The sequence below is a fragment of the Phoenix dactylifera genome, chromosome 18, assembly GCF_009389715.1.
Source record: "Phoenix dactylifera cultivar Barhee BC4 chromosome 18, palm_55x_up_171113_PBpolish2nd_filt_p, whole genome shotgun sequence".
NCBI lineage: Eukaryota > Viridiplantae > Streptophyta > Magnoliopsida > Arecales > Arecaceae > Phoenix > Phoenix dactylifera.
The window spans coordinates 5,983,509-6,002,481 of record NC_052409.1 but is presented as its reverse complement, the minus strand read 5'-3'; the positions used below and the strand labels follow the sequence as shown (position 1 = coordinate 6,002,481).

The following is an 18,973-nucleotide window of genomic DNA, read 5'->3' as shown; positions in this document are numbered from 1 at the left end:
TCTTTGACACTCTTCGAGTACTCACTTAATTTTTATCTTTCCTTTATGTGTCATGACACCACATGAAATCACTGAATCAACCATAGCCTCTGTAATTCTCATTACATATTGCAGAAGAGGAGCTAAATAGTATATAATCAGCCGTAATCTCAAACACAGGTGTACGCATAAAAGACTTATGCGGCCTACCTGCGCGTATGAAACGCCATTTGCTCAAGTCTTCGCGACTTCTTTTAAGTCCGTATGGACCAAGCCCCGTCTTCTTGGGGTCAGCTCTCTCTCTCTCTCTCTCTCTCTCTCTCTCTCTGACACGTATTCTCTCTCTCTCTCTCTCTGACACGTATTCTCTCTCTCTCTCTCTCTCTCTCTCTCTCTCTCTCCCGCTCTTCTTCTCGTCTCCTCGGCTCTCCGCCGCGGTGAAGCGGATGGGATTCTAGGGTTCCGGCTGCGATGGGCTGCCTCCACTCCAAGACCTCCAACGTCCACTCCCCCGACGACGACTCCCTTACCGCCGACAAGCCAGATCTACGTACGTAGGCTTCTCGCTTCCTCGCCTCTTCTTTTCCCAAACTTTTTTGGATTTTTTGCTGATTGTCTTGGGGACTTGGGAGATCGGAAGCGAATGGAGACGGGGGCGAGCAGGATCAGGTGCCGGCGTTCAAGGAGTACGGGTTGGCGGAGCTCCGGGCGGCGACCAAGGGCTTCAGCCCCGAGCTGATCGTCTCCGAGAGCGGCGAGAAGGCCCCCAACGTCGTCTACCGGGGGAAGCTCGACGGGGGCCACCTGGTCGCCGTCAAGCGCTTCTCCAAGCAGTCCTGGCCTGATGCCCAGCAGTTCGTGGTCCGATCCCTCACTCTTTCTCATCTTTTCTCTGTCTTTGCTTCTGGTTTCTGGATTTTATGGCGGGGTATGAACCTAATAGGCGGAGGCGGCCGGGGTGGGGAAGGTGAGGCACAAGAGGCTGGTGAACCTAATAGGCTGCTGTGCTGAGGGGGATGAACGTCTTCTTGTGGCAGAGTTCATGCCAAATGACACGCTCTCCAAGCATCTCTTCCACTGTATGGTGCTTTCTCTTTCTTATGAGTAGCATTTGGGCTTCCTCTTTCTTTTTCTTTTTCTTTTATTTTTTTAAATCTTGAACTGTTTTCATGGAAAAGGTTTTTCTGTTTCTGTTTCTGGGCCGTTTTGCATAAAAAGAAAGCAGGAACATGGGTTTATACTTTTTTGGAAAAATGAGATTATACATAGATGGCGAGGAAGCTTCATAGTAGATAATGTACGACGACATTGGTAGGTTTGCTGAGATAGGAAGAGATCCATACATAGAAGTGATGGAAGCAATGATGTGATGAAGTGCGACAAGCCTTATGACCAAGATGGGATATCAATTGAAGTCTGAAGAATGAATTGTGATGGAAATGGAAGTTGTTGGCGTCAAATGAATGGAGGAAAACATAGTCGTAGGGAAGTAGGTATACATAGTCTTCCAAATTATTGCGGCTTCAGACTTGAGAGTCATACTATGCAGCCATGAAAGAGGCTGTGAAGTAGAATAATATAAAATAAATATTTAGGGGAATAATTTGATTTAACTCCAAGATGTTTAACCAATAACCATTTTTCCTCTATAGGAAATTAATGTGAAAATTAAGCAAAGAGGAAGGAACTAACAATGGTTTTTTAAGAAGTTTCTGATAGATTTCCTGTAGGACATATTTGGCAGCCAATAAAAAAGAAATGCAAGAGTTTGATGAATTTAATTTGGTTAAATCATCTTCGTGAAGCAATGTTAATTACACGTATTGCTGGTAGATTGGAGAATTGTTGGTTGCGATTGGCCATCACTGGAGTCAATTTTTTGAGGCTTTCCCTATTCATAATTTTAAATATTTCTATTACTATCCAAAACATGATTTCCAGCTGAATTTTATTAGGAAAAAAGTTATGCTCACAGATGTGGTTTTAAGCATGGGGCTCTCTATTTGGGCTTGGCCATGTGCTAATTGGATGATCTGTGAATTGCAGGCTGCTGCCCCTTGGGTAGCTATGTTAATATGTACAGCAACTTGCGCACAACCCTATAACTGGGTATATCACTTGTCAATTTATAGCATATGTTACTGTTACTGGTTGGTAAGGCCAGGGAAGGAAGAAACAGGCACTAAATTGGAAGTATGGAAAATTAATTTCCAAATTGAGTGTATAAAGGAGGTGCATTGACTGCAACTTTGATGGGAACTTAGGAGGATTGTTGATGTTGTTAGAAATGAGGAATAAAAGATTTCTAAAACAAATTGCTTTCACCATCTGGGAACCATCATAAAGAAGAATAAAGATTCAAAAGATATACGAGAATTTCTTAGGTAGGATTGGAGTAAAGATGAAGCTGAAATGCAGCTTTAAAGTGTAAGACAATCAACATAAACTGTTTTTTTTGATGTTTTTTTTTTCTCTCGAAAAGGCAATACAAGACCAACTTTATTGTATAAATAAGAGTAACGAGCACAATGGAGCAGTGCCCACGGGATGCATATTGTGGAGATGAGCATGGTGAGGTAGATATTTGGTGAAAGTAGTAGAATAGGTTTTAAATTTGTATAAAAGCAATGCAAGACCAACTTTGTTGTGAAGTAAGAAATTAAACAATGGTTATGCACATGAGATCAACATAGCAGAGATGAGGTTTAGTGTGGAGAAAGTTTGGTGAAACCAGTATCATTGAGTTGGAAACTAATAAATTAGAGGATGGTTGATGATTATGTTAGTTTAGGCTAAAGTTAGGGATAACAATGTAAGATGGTCTATATACCTGAAACACAGTCTGGAACTGCTCCATGAAAGGGAGTTTGCTTATTAATTTCTTTTTTTGCAGAGTCTTTTGCTATACTAGGATAATTTTTTTGAGTTACGTTATTGCCAAATTATAATATTTGCATGGTTTTCGATGAACTTTTTTTCTTTTTTTCCCTCTCTTTCTTTTAGGGGATAAGCAGCCACTACCATGGGAAATGCGAGTTAGAGTTGCATACTACATCGCACAAGCACTTGATCATTGTAATTCTGAAAATCGGAAAATCTATCATGATTTAAATGCATATAGAGTTCTTTTTGATGAGGTATGCAAAATTGATTATTTTTTTAATTAAATTTCTGCTTGATATTTTTATTTTCTTTGTGATGCTTTGATACCTACCTTGCATGTAAAACCTTCAATTTCCTAGCTGTCACTTAGATTTGCTTGAAATGCTGAAATTTGCATTAAGGTATTCATGATTTGGAATATATGGATAATTGCAGTCTTATTCATTTATGATGCGTAGTGCAAATAACTAATGTATCCGTCACTAACCTCTCTAGTAATAGTTAAGAAAGAAGTAGTGATAAATTGTGTTGACACAGTTTCAGATGTCTTCTTTTTTTTTTTGGTACAACGGCAGCTCACATACCGGGCGTGGGTATAGCCAACAACATCAGAAAAAAAGAAGATAAAACAAAGACTGAGGCACTGACCCATGGTCGCCCCAGGTGAACCCTCCTGAGTGGTGGGCCGCAAATGAGGCCACCCAGTCGGCCGCGCTGTTCGCCTCTCTGTAGACGTGTGTGGCCCACGACCCACGAGAGACCATCCTCGTCTAAGAGTCTGCGAACATCGCGTAGTAGCAGGCTATTCAAATATGTCTTGAGTTGCATGTTTAAGCACGATTTTCCTTTTTCTTGGGGAACTATCTCTGTACTTATTCATGGGACATTGAGCTACTTTTTTCTGACAGCTTCAATTCCTACTTTCCATCTACAAAAAGATGATACAAGTTCATCTCTTTACACTGCAAATTGGAATTGGCCAAGTTGCAAGCCTTTTTTATTAAGTGGTAGACTATCAATGAGTAGTGTTTGAAGGTCCTTCAAATAGTCTCATCCATTAAAATTCTAGACCTACTAAGCCCTTTCTTTTAGCTTTTGCATACTTTTGAGATAGTTTCCTGGCACATCTGCATTCTGAAAGATCTGTATTTGTTGGATTCCTCTGTCAGTGTTGTCCAAGCAATATTTGCCTTGTGGAAGTTCTATCTCATCGAGGAGACAACTGTTACTGATCGATGACTGGATGATTGAGATACTTTTTTGCATGGGATGATGATTTATAGTCCTTTTCATTTTTATCTCAATTATTTCTGATGATATGCCTTTATATACTAATACTGATAAATTTAGAGAACATCTTCAGATTGTTTTTCACTGTATTAAAAGGTTATTGGATAGGTTGTCTTGGCTTGATGCATAAAGAGCGAGAGAGAGAGAGAGAGAGAGAGAGAGAGAGAGAGAGAGAGAGAGAGAGAGAGAGAGAGAGATGTGTCAAGATATGACATCATGAGCTGAATTTTTATCCTCAAGCTGAGTGAGAGAGCATGGCCCCACTTAATAAGGCCCACGGTTCCCACTTAGTCCACCTACGAGCATATAAAAAAGTAATTTTAACTTTTAGACTAATAATGTATAAAAAAATCAATGAACACAAGGTTGTGGTTACAAGTTTAGGAGTGTGTGGTCAAGATTTATAAGTTATTGAATCAAAATTTCAGGAATTTGGAGCAATTCAGTGCGAATTAGGCTTTAAGGGGTCTCATAGGATAAAGATGAGAATAGTAACATACAAACATGTGCCAAAGTATGAGGATTGCTAGGGAGAGTTTTAGATGTTGAAACAAGATCAACAACGCATTTTCGAAGAAGATCTGTTACAGATTCAATATAAGTGCATTATTAAAGTAAAACTGGATGCAGATTTAACAAGGATTATAAAAAAAGGCGAAGATAAAAATAGCAGTTAAAATTAAAGAAAAAAGTCTAGCATGCTAGTCAATTTGCATACAAATGGCATGTCCTGCTCACAACTACTTTATCAGTCAATTTTAATTGAGAGGATTGTGTATATTTTCTTAATCAAATTCTTCTAAGAAATATTTGACTTTTTTTTGGAGTCCTAAATGGGGTATTTGTTGGATCTACCGATTTATTTAAGTTAGTGCATTTTACAATGTTTTTATTAGTAAAATCACATATAAATAAGTATACTTCATACCATGTTGGATGACTCCATGTTGTTACAATTTCTCTGATGTTTTTTTTTGTTTTTGACCTTTGTAAGCTGGAAGCATGTTTGACAGAAATTTATAGAATGTCATAACTAGGAAAGTTTGCTTGTGAAAATGAAATTACAGTTGAGGCTTCAAATGCCCCTGGTCTGCATTGAAAATTGGTTCTCAGATTTCTGTAGAAGTTATCTGGTTGGCAGGACTGAGAAAAAATATGATGATTTAATGATTACAACTGTTTTGCTTTTTATTTTTTCTCCTGAAAATTATCTTTTCTTTGTTTTGTTTAATTCACTCGAATTTTAAGCTCTTTAAACTTTATGTTCACTTGTGCCAGGATGGTGATCCTCATTTATCTAGCTTTGGTCTCATGAAAAATAGTCGGGATGGAAAAGGTTACAGTACGAACCTAGCTTACACTCCACCAGAGTTTTTGCGAACAGGTCGGTCAGTTCATAAGTCTCTTTTGCTTTGATTTTCTTGTAGTTGACTGTGTATTACATGTAAATCATGTGTAAGCTAGAGTTTATCATATGCAGCTAAAACATCCTTGAACATTCTCCTGCTCTCCTATTCTGTTTGTGATTTTGCATCCACTACACCACAGCTTCTTGCAAGCTTCACCTCAGCTTATATTGCTCCTTTATGGGACTGTTTAATTCCATGGATCTTCTCATGTAATTATACTTAAATTTTTAATATTATTTACACATAAAAGAAGGTACGGGATTTGAATTTTCTTCGAAGTCTGGGTTTCCCATGTTTCAGATAAGGTTCGTATTTATGCATCGTGCCATAAATCAATGATATTGTTAGTGTTTGTTAATTTTTTATTCATAAATTTAATTTTATTTTGTGTATTGCTCAGGCAGGGTCATTCCAGAGAGTGTAATATACAGTTATGGAACAGTTCTGCTGGATCTTTTGAGTGGGAAACATATCCCTCCAAGTCATGTATGTTAATCTTCTGTGCAGCAAGTTTTCCCTCCTGTCTGATGATATTTCTCATTGTTTATTGGATGTAGTGCATCTGCAATTCTACCATACACATCCATTCCTTTTACAGGTGCTGCCATCATATAAAAAATACCGACTAAAAAGATTTCATTTAAATATTAGTTGGTATTCTTTTAAAATACCGTATCTTATAAATAATGATATCTGCCAATGTTGAGCTACTGTAGTCTCTAGTAGTCTTGTCCAGGGGATATATCTAATTCAACTTAAAATGCGATGAAAATCTGGATGGCCAATGAATGATAAATTTATAAAAGATCATTGTGCAACTACAATTTCTAGAAGTTTCACTAGAAGTATGTAAAAATTATAAGGTTTCGTGGCTATAGATAATGAGTGGAACATGGAACATGCTGTGAGCTGGGTAGAGTTTGAAAATTGTGAATTGAAGGTTGTCAAAACACCTAGGAGCTCCTAGGCAGTTCTAGGTGGTGGGCCCCTTGAAAAGCCTAGGTGAACACCTAGGCAGTCAGGTGGGTGACTAGATGTTAATAAAATCAATATAGTAGCTTTGTGTAATCAAATTATCTCACTGCATATGTTTGGTTTATAGAAAACATATGAAAAACATCATATTCATTAGTGAAGAGTTGCAAACTACTTAAGCTGTTCATAATATGATCAAGCACTAGTAATAGGCAACCAGGTGCCTGACCAGCTGCTCTGCCTGACAGCTTGAAAAGCAAGGAACACCAAGGCAATGGGGTTGCTCTGGTAGAGGTGTCCATGTGCCAGTCAGCCAGGTCAGGCCTAGGCTTAATGCAAGCCTGAAATTTTAATCTCAAGCCCGAGTCGTACTGGACTTCAGGAATTTTTTTTTTTAAAGGTCAGACTGGGCTTAAAACAGCATTTTTATCACATTCCCAGCCTGGGCCTGGACTGAAAGTTAGTCAGGCCTCTATTGTCAGGCCTGAGCATGGCCCATATCCCTAAAACTTGAGCCTGAGCCTGATTTTTTCTGGTCAGATCTTCGGGTATTCAGGCCGGCCTGGTCCATTGATAGTCTTATGCTCAGGCACCTAGGTGGGACTGGATAAAGCTTACAGTGAGAGTAATTTGGTGTAGAAAATGATATAGGAGGTAGGCAGTTCGAATTTATCTTTTAAATTTAGGAAAGGAGTTGTTGGATGGATATGATTGGTTTGGAAAGATGTGGGTACTTGAGATATGGAGGTGTCTAAGAAGATTGTTGGTTATCTTTTTAGGAGAAATTGGGCACATGAGACAGAGTTGTTTGAGAAGATTGTTTTTTTTTTTGAGGAGGGGGGGGGGGGCGGTGGTTGGGTGGGAGATTTTGTGCACTTGAGATAGAGTTGGTAAAGAGGCTGCACAACTAGGAAGGTTTTCTTTTGGGAGGTAGATTGGATCTTTGGCAAATGTATTAGAGAGACAAAAATAGTTTACAGTGGTGATAATCTTAATAGGCTATTTACCTGACTCTCCTCATCCTTCACGCTGCACAGTGCTTCATGCATGCATTGATGCAGGTGTAGCATTTGTTACACTGGCCTGCCTGCACAACTAGGAAGGAGGTTTTCTTTTGGGAGGTAGATTGGATCTTTGGCAAATGTATTAGAGAGACAAAAATAGTTTACGGTGGTGATAATCTTAATAGGCTGTTTACCTGACTCTCCTCATCCTTCTCACTGCACAGTGCTTCATGCAGGCATTGATGCAGGTGTAGCATTTGTTACACTGGCCTGCCTGCATTGAAAGGGCACTGGATTTTGTAAAAAGTAGGTGTGAAAAGTATTCCTTCAAACTATTTAGGAATGGTATGAGGGGAAAATTTCCATCCATTTGATCAGTGTATGGTTGCTGTAAAGGATAGAAATACATGGGGGGAAGCCAGCACTGACTTTTCCTTTCAAAGTTGCAGCCAGATGGGGAGAAATTTTCTTTTTTCTTTTTGGATTTTGTTTTGAGGAAAAGATGGGGAGATCCATTGTAAATTTATTAAAAAGATGATCTGTTTCTCGGTTCAAGCACCAAAAACACTTAAACAAAGTCATCAGGGGAAAGGGAACAAGAGGCATGAGAGGAAGAGGGATGTTGGTAAAGTAAGGTTGCTCTGTTCTGGCCTTGTTGAGATTTGAAGGCTCAGAATATGGTTCTACTGCAAGTTTAGGTCGCACATCTGAATTAGGTGGAGAATTGTATACCAAAAGAAGCTGCTAAGATGATTCTTGCTGCAGTTTGATTAGATTTATTAAGCAGATCTGAGAAATAAATCAATACTCTCCTGGGTAACACCATAAACAATTTTCAGAAGAGGAATATAATAGTTAGTGGCGAAAAGAGAGTGAAGATTTCTATTAAAAAAATTAGAGAGTGAGTGGAGTTTATTAATAGGAAGTAATATATCAAGAAGAAAAGTTGAAAGAGGAGAGAAGAGAGAACTGAAAAGATGGCCCGTGGCCTCTTATTTCTTCCAAAACAGCTCCGGTATGATTCCGAGAAGTAACTGTCAGCCTCCGATTATAATAGCCTTTTCTTTTGTTCGATCGGCTACCTTAACCTCCTACTAATAGGACTTCTAAACTTGGAAATAAATCTATAGCAGACAGCCAACAAAAACACCTATTGCATAGGAAATTGCTTCGGGGCTCAGGTTCTGTGCACACGTAAATGTCATCAGGTCCAGAACTGCTGATTTGGGCTTGTTTTCTTACCCCCAGCTAGGACTCTTTATCTAGAAATAAATTTGCAGCAAAAGGGAAACAAAATCCCCTATTACATGGTCTGGATGTACTCGTTCTTTCTTCCCTTTTAAGAGTCTTAAAATAGGTAACTGGCAGGTGGTAAATCCCTCATTAAAAGGGACAGGTTACTTTTCTAGGAAGATTTAGTTTTCTTTTGCTTTGTTTCAACGAAAAATTGACAAAGTTTTTTTATTACTGATTCTCTGGAAAACCTTTCCTTTTCTATGTAAAAGTCAGACATTTTCTTTTTTTTTCCTTTTCTGTCCAGAATAAACCTGCGGTTGTTTTTTCATCCTCAATATCCCTTCAACAACAGTCAGCAAGCAAAGAGGATTGGTTTTTCCTGTAAGACCCGTAGTCTTTTCCAAATCAAGATCTCTGTCTGTCTTCGTTCTCGCAAGCTCAGTCAAGATGACGAAGACGAGAGACAGAAATCTGTACCAGACGCACGCTGATGCCACAACTGAGATGCTGAAAAAGGTGGCCACCTTAGCTGGATCAGCCTCAATTCCTCTCTCGCTAAGAGGTTTGAGGAAGATTTTCTCTCTCATATAGGAAATCTCCTGGTTTGCTTGGTGGCATGGATGCTGAAATTATTTAAAAGTCAAAAACATTGAGTTTTTGCTTTGATAAGATGCTAGAAGAGGTTATCAGAGCTTGGTGATTCTTACCATGTGTAGAAAATGATAATGTTCTAGTTCTCAGTTCTCTCATCTGAACATTATGATATAATAGAGAATCCAAAATTACACTTGATAAAGCTCATCGATTTTTTTAAGCTAGAGCCTGAGAAAGACGCAGAAGATGAAATTGGTTACTTTTGAATCTAATAACTTGGCTCTGCATTTTTTTTCTTTTTTGTTTTTAAAAAAAAGGAACCCTAAGTGAGAGCTTGAGAGGGAAGTGGCTGTGTTCACTAGCTTATCCAGCCTTGGCCTTCACTAGCAACCCTATCTCGAAGACTGCTTTGGCGGTGGGGCATTGTCTGTTCTGTGTAAGCAGTTTATTGATCTTCGGCATATGGCTGAAGTCGACTTCAAGCTAGAGGAGGTGCCCGGTGGTTTTGTCTATGTCCAGCGAGCCAGTCGGTGTGGCTTTATTCGGATGGTACTGAAGTTGTCTTGCTTTAGAGTCTATAGGTTCAAGAACCTTCTCCCATTGATTTCGCCAAGTCATCACCAAGACCCTGGATGACAGTCTCAAAGTAAGCCTTGCTTGTTTGATCTTGAGAGATATGATATGTATTTTTTTTCTCTCAAAATCTTGCTTAGATAGCTTTATTTATTTTCAGCATTATCAATCATCTATCTGCTTCTTTGTGTTATCACTTGTCCTTATGTTGCATGGCCCGTACTTGTAGTATAGGGGCTCAAATTTTTCTAAAGTAAGTTCTTGCTTGTGATCGAATGAAAGTCAATTCTTAATATTTTCAGTTTAATTCCAATAGCACTTCATCATTGCCTTTGTTAATGATTTGTTAATGATCATTGTTAATGATCATCTATATACACTTTATCCATATACACTTATTTATGCTTGTAATGCTTAGAAATATTTCACTTATATTGTTTTTCCTGATCTTCTCATTTGACCTAAATTTCAAACAAAATTGTAATTACTTCTAGTTGGATGTATTTTCATAAAATATTTTGACCCTATTTCTTTAATGATGTTCACCAGGCATTAGATCTGATAAGAGAGAAGAACATGTTATTGATAATGGATTCGTCTCTGGAGGGTCAATATGCTAATGAAGATGCTACCAAGCTTGTCGAACTAGCTTCAAAATGCCTACAATTTGAGGCTAGGGATCGACCCAATTCTAAATTTCTTCTTTCTGCCGTGGCACCCCTTCAAACACAAACAGATGTACTTATGTTGACGATTTCTTCAAATTTTTACTAGTTATTGCTATTTGCAGCAATCCATTTCCTCATATGTAGCTTTCCTGTTCTCTTTATTTGGTAACATAGGTGGCATCATATGTTCTAATGGGCCTGACTAAAACAACAGCAGTGCTACCAACAATGCTCTCCCCGCTTGGAAAGGCTTGTGCACGGATGGACCTTACTGCTGTGCATGATATATTACTTAAAACGGGTTATAAAGATGAAGAAGGTGCTGAAATGGAGGTAAATCAAATTATGTTTTGGATTTTTAGCTATAATAATTAATTTTCATGGTGACAGTTGCTGCAGTTGGAAACAGATGTGGGAGGTCTTATGTGGAATTAAAAAACTTATCTTGGAAATATCCTCAAAGTGGGAAATGGGAAAAGGTTTGTCAAAACATGTACAAAAAGAGGGGGGGGGGGGGGGGGGGGGGAGGGGTGCTTGTGAAACTCCGGGAAATGACTGAAAAATGTCCTGAGCCAATCTGCAATGGTTTCTGATTAATATCTCTTTAATTTTTATGACCGATGGTGGTTCTCACTTTCCCATGTGCTTTTGCTCAACTTTCCCACACAATTTGGGAAACCAACTGAAATCAATTTCAGTAATGCATTTCCTATAGAATTATTAGTCAAGTCTCAACTGGTAAACATGTTTCTTGTAACTAAGTTCTAAATCAAGTAAAAACTGAGAATAGCAACTCCACCTTGCCGGTGTCCTACTTGTTAACACTTACTAAAATGACGCGATAAAGAGTGTGAATTTTAAGCTTGTTGGACAATTAGTTATAGCCAGTGATTTAAAATTCACATAATCAGGAGCTTCTCTCTCTCTCATGCATATTTTGTGCACATGTAAAGGGCCGCATTCTTCATGCTTGTACTTTCTGTATTCTAGTGATGAAGCTTTCTTTCTGTAGTGGACTAACTTATTTGGCTAACAATACTGCAAGACTTTCCTACAACAATTCTTTGAGCTATTTCACTTTGGTAATTAAATTAAAAACTAGAAGTTGTTACGTATTGGCAATCTCACATCATGCATTTTCTGTTCTGTGTTGTGAATGAAGCTTTCCTTTCAAGAATGGACACAACGAGTGCAAGAGATGTTGAATACAAAGAAATTTGGCGATATTGCATTCAGAGACAAGGATTTCAAAAGTGCAATTGAGTACTATTCCAAGGTATATTTATTATCATTTTATGTTTCTCTCTTCTTGTGGAACGGTATCACTTTAAATTGTTCAGTATGCTCTCTCTTGGAAAAATAAATTGTATGGACTTTCTATTTTGCTGTCACTCATACCCATAGATTTCTTCTTGTTAGCCTGTTGATCTCCTTGCCTTTTAAAAATTTGTACTCTCAAAAATTAACGAGTAATGCCATGGGGACCCAGATGAAAAATTCATGTAGCCATGTGATAGAAAAGCTTTGGTATTATCAGCTGGAATTAGCGCTCCGTACACTGGGGTGGTTGTTATTAAATTACCAGATCAGCTACAGTTACAGTGGGCTCAGGCAACTCTTCATGTGCATATAACCAGCAGCTAAGGCATTTTTTTCAGAGCTACTTGTTTGAAGCTTGCAAAATTTCAATCACATCTTGTTAGAGCAGATTAGATCTGAGCAATATGCTAGACAGAAAAGATATGTTTTTCTTGATAAAAGTTGAAAGTATATAAAAATTAGAATATGTTCCTTAATACGTATTATTTTATTGAAGACTTCCAACTGGCCTTGTAGGCTTTTTCCAAACTAACTGGAGGATGAATGCTAGCCTTTTCAAATCCTTCCCTAGAACTCATCTACATGTTATCTAATTTTTTCCTTCTCTTCACTAATCCTTAAGTTGATGCTGAAGCATTTCCCTTTCAAAGATCTCCTTAGACATCTGTTTTTGTTACTGACAACATGCTGTTGCTTGTCCACTTTTGTTTCTAATTGGTATAGATTCTTTGCTAATTCTGGTATGCCACTTCTGAATCTTTTCTTTGCGGTTTTATTATGCTTCCTTTTTTATTCTCATCTCTGTGATCATACCAAAGGTGCCTGGTCCTTGCTTACTATCCAAAATCCTTGATCTTTGTGATGTTGAGGGCCTTATATTATTTCATAAAATAACCTTTAAAAGGAATGTGGTTTATTACTTATTATAGGATATCTCATTGGCACTTATTTTTCTTTAAGATACATGTTGCATATTTTTTCATGCTACATGCGGGATCCATTCAGTTTTGTGTTTCTGAACCCATATTTCAGTGAGGGACGTTGAAGAGTAACAATTACTGTAAAATTTGTAGAATTGATTTGGCTTTGATTCTTTAGCTCAATCAGTTGGTTATCATGCTTACATACAGACGAAGTACTGACAATTTTATATTTTAATTATACATCTATCTTCATCTTTATGCATTCTCAGAATTCCAAATTAAATATAAAATTTTTAGTTGGATACCCTGAAAATGACCAACTTTGAGCACTGGAATATTTGGGGGACAAGATTATCTGATTGTATCTTTAAAACCTATGAAATTGAAAATTTCTCGACCATCAGAACCCTCCTTCCAAGTTTGGTATTTTTTCTAATGAGGGACAAAGCTTTCTGCACTTTGCCCTTTGTCCTGGGTCTTGACAAGTTCAGACCCTTGTCTAGCAGAAATTATTTTCTTTTACTAATGATTATTTGCATGCAAATGGAGTACAAAAAGCATTTCAGTGTAGCACTGATATACTTAATATAAGTGGCTAAAGCATCTCTAGCTACTAAAAAAAGGAAAAAAAACACAACCTAAATACAAACTCTATCATCTCTATCTGTGGTTGACTTTATGGATGCTAACCATTAATGGTTGGACAAAGCGCGACAAAATTGGAACTATCTTAATCCACTCATACTTTGATACAAACTGAATGAAAAAGTTCTTTCTTCACAAGGTCTTGAATATATTTATGTATCACTTTTATGAATCCTACTTTTACAATGACGTTCAGTTTTACTCCTAAGCAGTCTATTCATTACTAACTCCCATCATTTTTTTTTAACATAACCACACAACGTCTTTGCAATAAATATTAAGGATCAAAATATTCAACAATCACAAGGCACCCTAAAGTTGTATCTGTCCTTGATCGATGATGCTTTAATTCTATTTGAGACATCGTTGCTTACTTGTCCATCATTTTGTTAGAATTATTACCAGGTAATGGAACTTGTGGAAACCTTCTTGCTTTTATATCTACCTGCATTCCCATCTCTGTTTGTCCGATACGCTTTTCTTGGTTTTGACTAAAGTGGAATCTTTATTGTTAAATTATTCTTATGTTACTTAAAATAAGCATTTACCACTTGGTACAGTGTGTCATTTACTAATCATTTAGAAGTAAGGGATCTTCGATAATGTCCTCTAGATAGAAGCAGTTTATGCTTTTGTACCAGATTTCTTTTGTACCATGTGTTGTTGTTATTTTATCATATGGAATAAGATGTCCCTTGGTTTGCAAAAATGCAGTTGGTGGTGATGATGTCGGTTCCTTCAGCTACTGTTTTTGCTAGACGGGGCTTGTCATACCTGATGAATGGCCAACCAGAGCTTGCCCTCCGGGATGCAATGCATGCACAGGTGTGCATACCCGAATGGCCCACAGCCTTCTATCTGCAAGCTCTTGCCCTTTCAAAACTTGGAATGGAAACCGACGCCCAGGATATGCTCAATGATGGAGCTGCCTTTGAAATGATTCAAATGAAGAGGCAGAACAGCTGGCGAGGCTAGATTTTCCCTGCGGCTGTTTGGGTCTTCTTGCCTACATGCCTGTCTTCCTTGTGCTGCTTCCACACCCCACATCTGTGTCATGAGTCGTTAATTGCAGCGGGAGAGAAACTGCATGCTTGGTTAGGTGGGTGCTCAGTGCTGTTTCTTCCAACAATGGATGTTGAGAAAGAGAGATGAATAGAATGTTCGGGAAGTTTAAGTAGGTACTTAACTTCGAGCAGCTATGCATTATATTATCAGAGGACATATGCCTGAGAGGTGCAAATTGCAAATTGTTTAATTTACATGATTATTTTTTACAAGATTAGAAGACTGTAAGCATGCAAGCACCATTGTTGATGCCAAAGGAGGGTATGTATTATAGCCGATTATCTGAAGGGGACAACTTTCTCAATTTGGATGCAAATATGTTCAAAATATATTATTCTAGAGGCGGTCTTTGTGGCCAATTTTGCATATAATTGAAGCTTTAATATTGTTGTGCATGGTACATGTCGAGAAGGAAATTCTCTATTTGTTCTTAAAGGATCAATGTCAACTCAGAAGCTGGTTTTATAGGTTTATTCGATCGTATGATGGAACAATCTTACCATGGTGGATCCTTTTTTGATAGGAAACAGGCAGCAAAGGTGATGCTGATGATGATGCTCGTTGGGCCTTCAGTAGCTCAACATGTGACATCTTGGTTACAGCCTTGCTTCACTGCTATCCCGCATATATTAATCGGTGCATGCGGAACATATTAGAGGAATTGGATTTGATTCCCCACCTTTTTTTTTAATCAAATTCACAGGTTGGATGTATAAATTCAATTTCTAAGGAAATTGAACTAGGACTACTACGAGAACAAGGGTATGACCTATGCAACGCACGAGAAGCAGTTTTTTTTTTTTTAAATTAGTCTTGAAAGTTAATATAGAATAGATATATAATAATAAATAATAGAACAAAATAGAATATAATAGGTATAATAATCTTACTTACCATATAAAATAAGAAACCGTATTAATTACATCACTAACATATGATGGTGAGGGAATAGCTTAGCACAAACTGAGCCTTTATTATTATATACATATTATATATATATATATATATAATAGATAATAAAATAAAATAGATATAAAAACTTTACTTATTATTCAAAATAATAAATTATATTAGATATTATTAATATAGATAAAATGGTCGGCAAGGAATGCCAACATCAAGAAGACCTAAAAATAGAAAAAACATATCGAGGTTAAGAGTGAAAATATTGTTTAATAAAGAAATTGAATTATGACCACGAAAATCAAAAATATTTTTGCTTTTATAGGATGTTAAGATCTAAAAGTTTTTTCTTTCAAAATAATATTGTTTTTTAAACTATTTTGTAATAAAAATGTAATGAACTTCGTTGTCTCTACTGAATTATAATAATATTGAAGTAGGCAGCACGCCGGATGCTTCCGGACCGACCTAGAGGTCACCGGCACCGTCGCTCAAAAAGGAATTATTCTCTTATCAACTAGGGTTGACCTATTAAAACGAGAGAAGAGGAACGATAACTCGCTCTGGCTCAGGTCTCAATCACATCGACAGGTACGATCGATCGATCCATCCCACCTCTACCCCCTTCTTACTGACCCAAGAAGATGAAATTTTGTCAGTCGCGCCAAGTTCTTAACTCAAATCATAAGACTGTTTGTTCTGGGATCTGAATTAGAAGTTAATCTTCTTGCATGGCCGTAGCTTAATTAGTTCCGGGTCATCTTTTAAAGACATCGATTTTAACCATCAGGGAATGATTTGATCTTATTAGAAACCCCGGAGGTGGTTTGATTAGTGTTGAGAAATTGCTGAAATTTTGGAGAAGGAAATATATTTAGGGATTTGGAAGTGGGTTGTGCTGGAAATATATGTAGAGCTTTGATTGATAAAGGCCGGACCTTTACGCCAATTGGATCGGTAATAGATGTGCTGGATGGTTGATTTTGTAGTGGAGTTTGGGAATTAGCTCCCAGAACATGTATACCATATTAGATTCAAAATCATGCAAATTTAATATTGATATTTAATCTATTTTTCTAACTCTTGTCGATTTTTTAATATTTATCTTTCTTAATTTGAATAAGTTTCATTGTTTTTAGAAGGTGACAAAACTACCTACGCCCTAATATAATTTTAGTAGGTGTCTACTATAATTGCTCCGTTGTCCCCTTTTTCAAAAGAAGTTTTTCCAACTTCTTTTTTTCCTCGTTTTTTTTAAACTATATGATACTATGCAGTTATTGAGGCTGTTTAATCCACCCCAACTAAAACACTTTGCCCAGCTAAAGCCAAAAACGAAATTGAGGTTTAGAAACTTGCTTGTTTTGATGAATTAGCGCTGATCTTATTTTCTTTAGAAAGTTAGTAAGTGCTAAGGTAGTTGTAACATCGATGAATTGGTGGGAACTTGAATAGAAGTGGTTTGTGAACATTGGGGCCCTACAAAATGTAAGCTCTTGATAGGTTACCGGAAATAACTTATCTAGGGACAAACATGAGATCTTCATGTGGAAATCTAAATATGACTTCCAATCAACCGATTTTCTCATCTTAGTTTGTTTTTGTTGGTTGGAATACTTAATAAAACTATTTTAACAATAAAAATTATGGCAATCTCTTAGATTAGTAAACTTTCCATAACTTGAGAATATATGAACTCTTAGTCCGTTTGGACGAAGTCAGATCAATATTTTGCATTTTTGAAGAGAATTGGAGACTAGATCAAGGAAGTTGAAATTTCATTCCATTCTCTGTATTTCAGTCTTGAGTTGATTTGTTATTAGGTTGATGATCTTTTGAACTATTTATAGTTTTATGATTTTCAAACTAGGTCGAGTGATGTAAGAAAAACTAGTGGTTTTTAAAAGACCCCCAAACTGCACCTTCTCTATTCTTTTTTTTTTTTAAAGTCAACTATACTTTGTTATTCATCTTTTCTTCTTTAAAATATAGTTCTCTTTGTTTTAAAGATTTGGTTCTGTGTATTATTAGCTGTGGCAAACAGTGGGAAATTCTTAGTATGCTTCTGTATTTTTGTTTTAAGCCCAAGCACAACCTTGGGCTGTCATCCCTGCCAAGCTTGGTGTAAACCATGCTGAGCCTATTGTCTGTATTTTTGTTTTAAGCCCAAGCACAACCTTGGGCTGTCATCCTTCCCAATCTTGGTGCAAACCATGCTGAGCCTATTGTGTTGGTCCTGCCTATTGCACCAGAAGGCATTGAAGCATCAGGAATCAGGTTAACAGGAAAAAAAAAAAAAAAATCTAGAACAGGTTGATGATTCCTTCTGATAAGCTCAACTCTATCACCCATGGTCACGTCCTCATGTATCAACAGTCTTCAGGTGGTGTTAAAATTTCATATACAGATGTTTATTACACGGCCATTTAACATTCGTTTACTTACGGAATAATCAAGTCCTTGAATGGAATCCTAGTATCTTACATGTCAGGTTATGCTCAGTATAAACATGGTTAGTTTTAGATGCTACGATAACTAATTGACATAGTAGTGATGCATTAGATGTGATTATTATATTCCTGAAAGCATCATGCTAACCATCATCAGATAAATGATAGGGTCTTACTATGGATATTACATCTGAGAAAGTAATTTCCCAAGAGCTTGCTCGGGAGTCACTTATGGCAATCTCCCAGTCTATTCCAGATATGATCCTCGCTTCAAATCTGTTGCCTGAGAAGTCAGCTGTTACTGATGTCTCTGACATAAAAGATCATGGTGGAGCAGAAGACTATCGGTCAAAGCTGATCTCAATTTCCTACATGCAAGCTCCAGATGTTCAACCTTCGACACCTTTAGCGGAAAACTTGAGTGGTTAGCCAGTAAAGTGTACCTACTTGCGAATGGTTTCACTGTGATGCCTGCATGTCTTGTATTTGGACTAGGCCTGAATGTTTGTGCAAACTCTTAGCTTGCAAAGAGTATTTTGTGATTCTGGTTGCTCGTGGTGTACTCAAATCCAAGTGTGGTGAGACGCCGGTGTACCAAAAAAAAGGAAAAAAGAAAAAGAAAAAGAGTATTTTGTGATAAGTACATGAATATGTACAGTTACCATATCATGTCACACTGAAACCTGATCTGGAACAATTAAAATAATAAAGAAAAGGTGTTTCTCCTTCAAACTAGTTTCAGATGATATTGTTCGACTTTATTATTCTAAGCATGCAGCCTATTGAATTTTAGATGTGATGTTGATTCTTTCTTCGTACCAACCAATGCCTGTCTTGTTTTATTTGTTTTAATTGAGTTTCATCTATTTAGCTACACTCTGATTGGCATGACATAGTTGAGATTCAGATTATCAAGTTTATGATATCATTGTTGGAGAAAGATGGTCTTTTGTCAGGTGATGCAAGTCATCTACGTATCTGGGACTTGGACTTGGACGGTCATACTCTTCTCTTCCCTTTCCTTTGGCCCTTCTCCCATCTATCAGCTCCTCCTCA

At 37.3% G+C, this 18,973-nt stretch overlaps 1 protein-coding gene and 1 long non-coding RNA gene across 2 annotated transcripts; both read left to right on the top strand.

The window, feature by feature from the left end:
• The first annotated feature begins 329 nt into the window (after positions 1-329).
• LOC103714028 (serine/threonine-protein kinase BSK2-like) lies at positions 330-14,932 on the top strand. Its single transcript, XM_008801138.4, has 10 exons — positions 330-529; positions 620-840; positions 923-1,058; positions 2,983-3,116; positions 5,431-5,536; positions 5,962-6,047; positions 10,493-10,681; positions 10,786-10,944; positions 11,774-11,887; positions 14,214-14,932. The coding sequence occupies exons 1-10, from the start codon at positions 451-453 to the stop codon at positions 14,472-14,474; spliced, it is 1,485 nt and encodes a 494-aa protein (XP_008799360.1). The 5' UTR covers positions 330-450; the 3' UTR covers positions 14,475-14,932.
• A 945-nt stretch (positions 14,933-15,877) lies between these two features.
• LOC103714029 lies at positions 15,878-18,658 on the top strand. Its single transcript, XR_605142.4, has 2 exons — positions 15,878-16,058; positions 18,075-18,658. It is a non-coding gene; the product is annotated as an uncharacterized LOC103714029 (long non-coding RNA).
• The last annotated feature ends 315 nt before the right edge of the window (positions 18,659-18,973 follow it).

Excerpts from the sequence above, each read along its gene's own strand:
- LOC103714028 (XM_008801138.4), top strand. The coding sequence starts at position 451 with ATGGGCTGCCTCCACTCCAAGACCTCCAACGTCCACTCCCCCGACGAC. Across the intron at positions 10,682-10,785 it reads CCCTTCAAACACAAACAGAT|GTGGCATCATATGTTCTAAT; the intron begins GTACTTATGTTG and ends TTGGTAACATAG. Across the intron at positions 11,888-14,213 it reads CAATTGAGTACTATTCCAAG|TTGGTGGTGATGATGTCGGT; the intron begins GTATATTTATTA and ends GCAAAAATGCAG.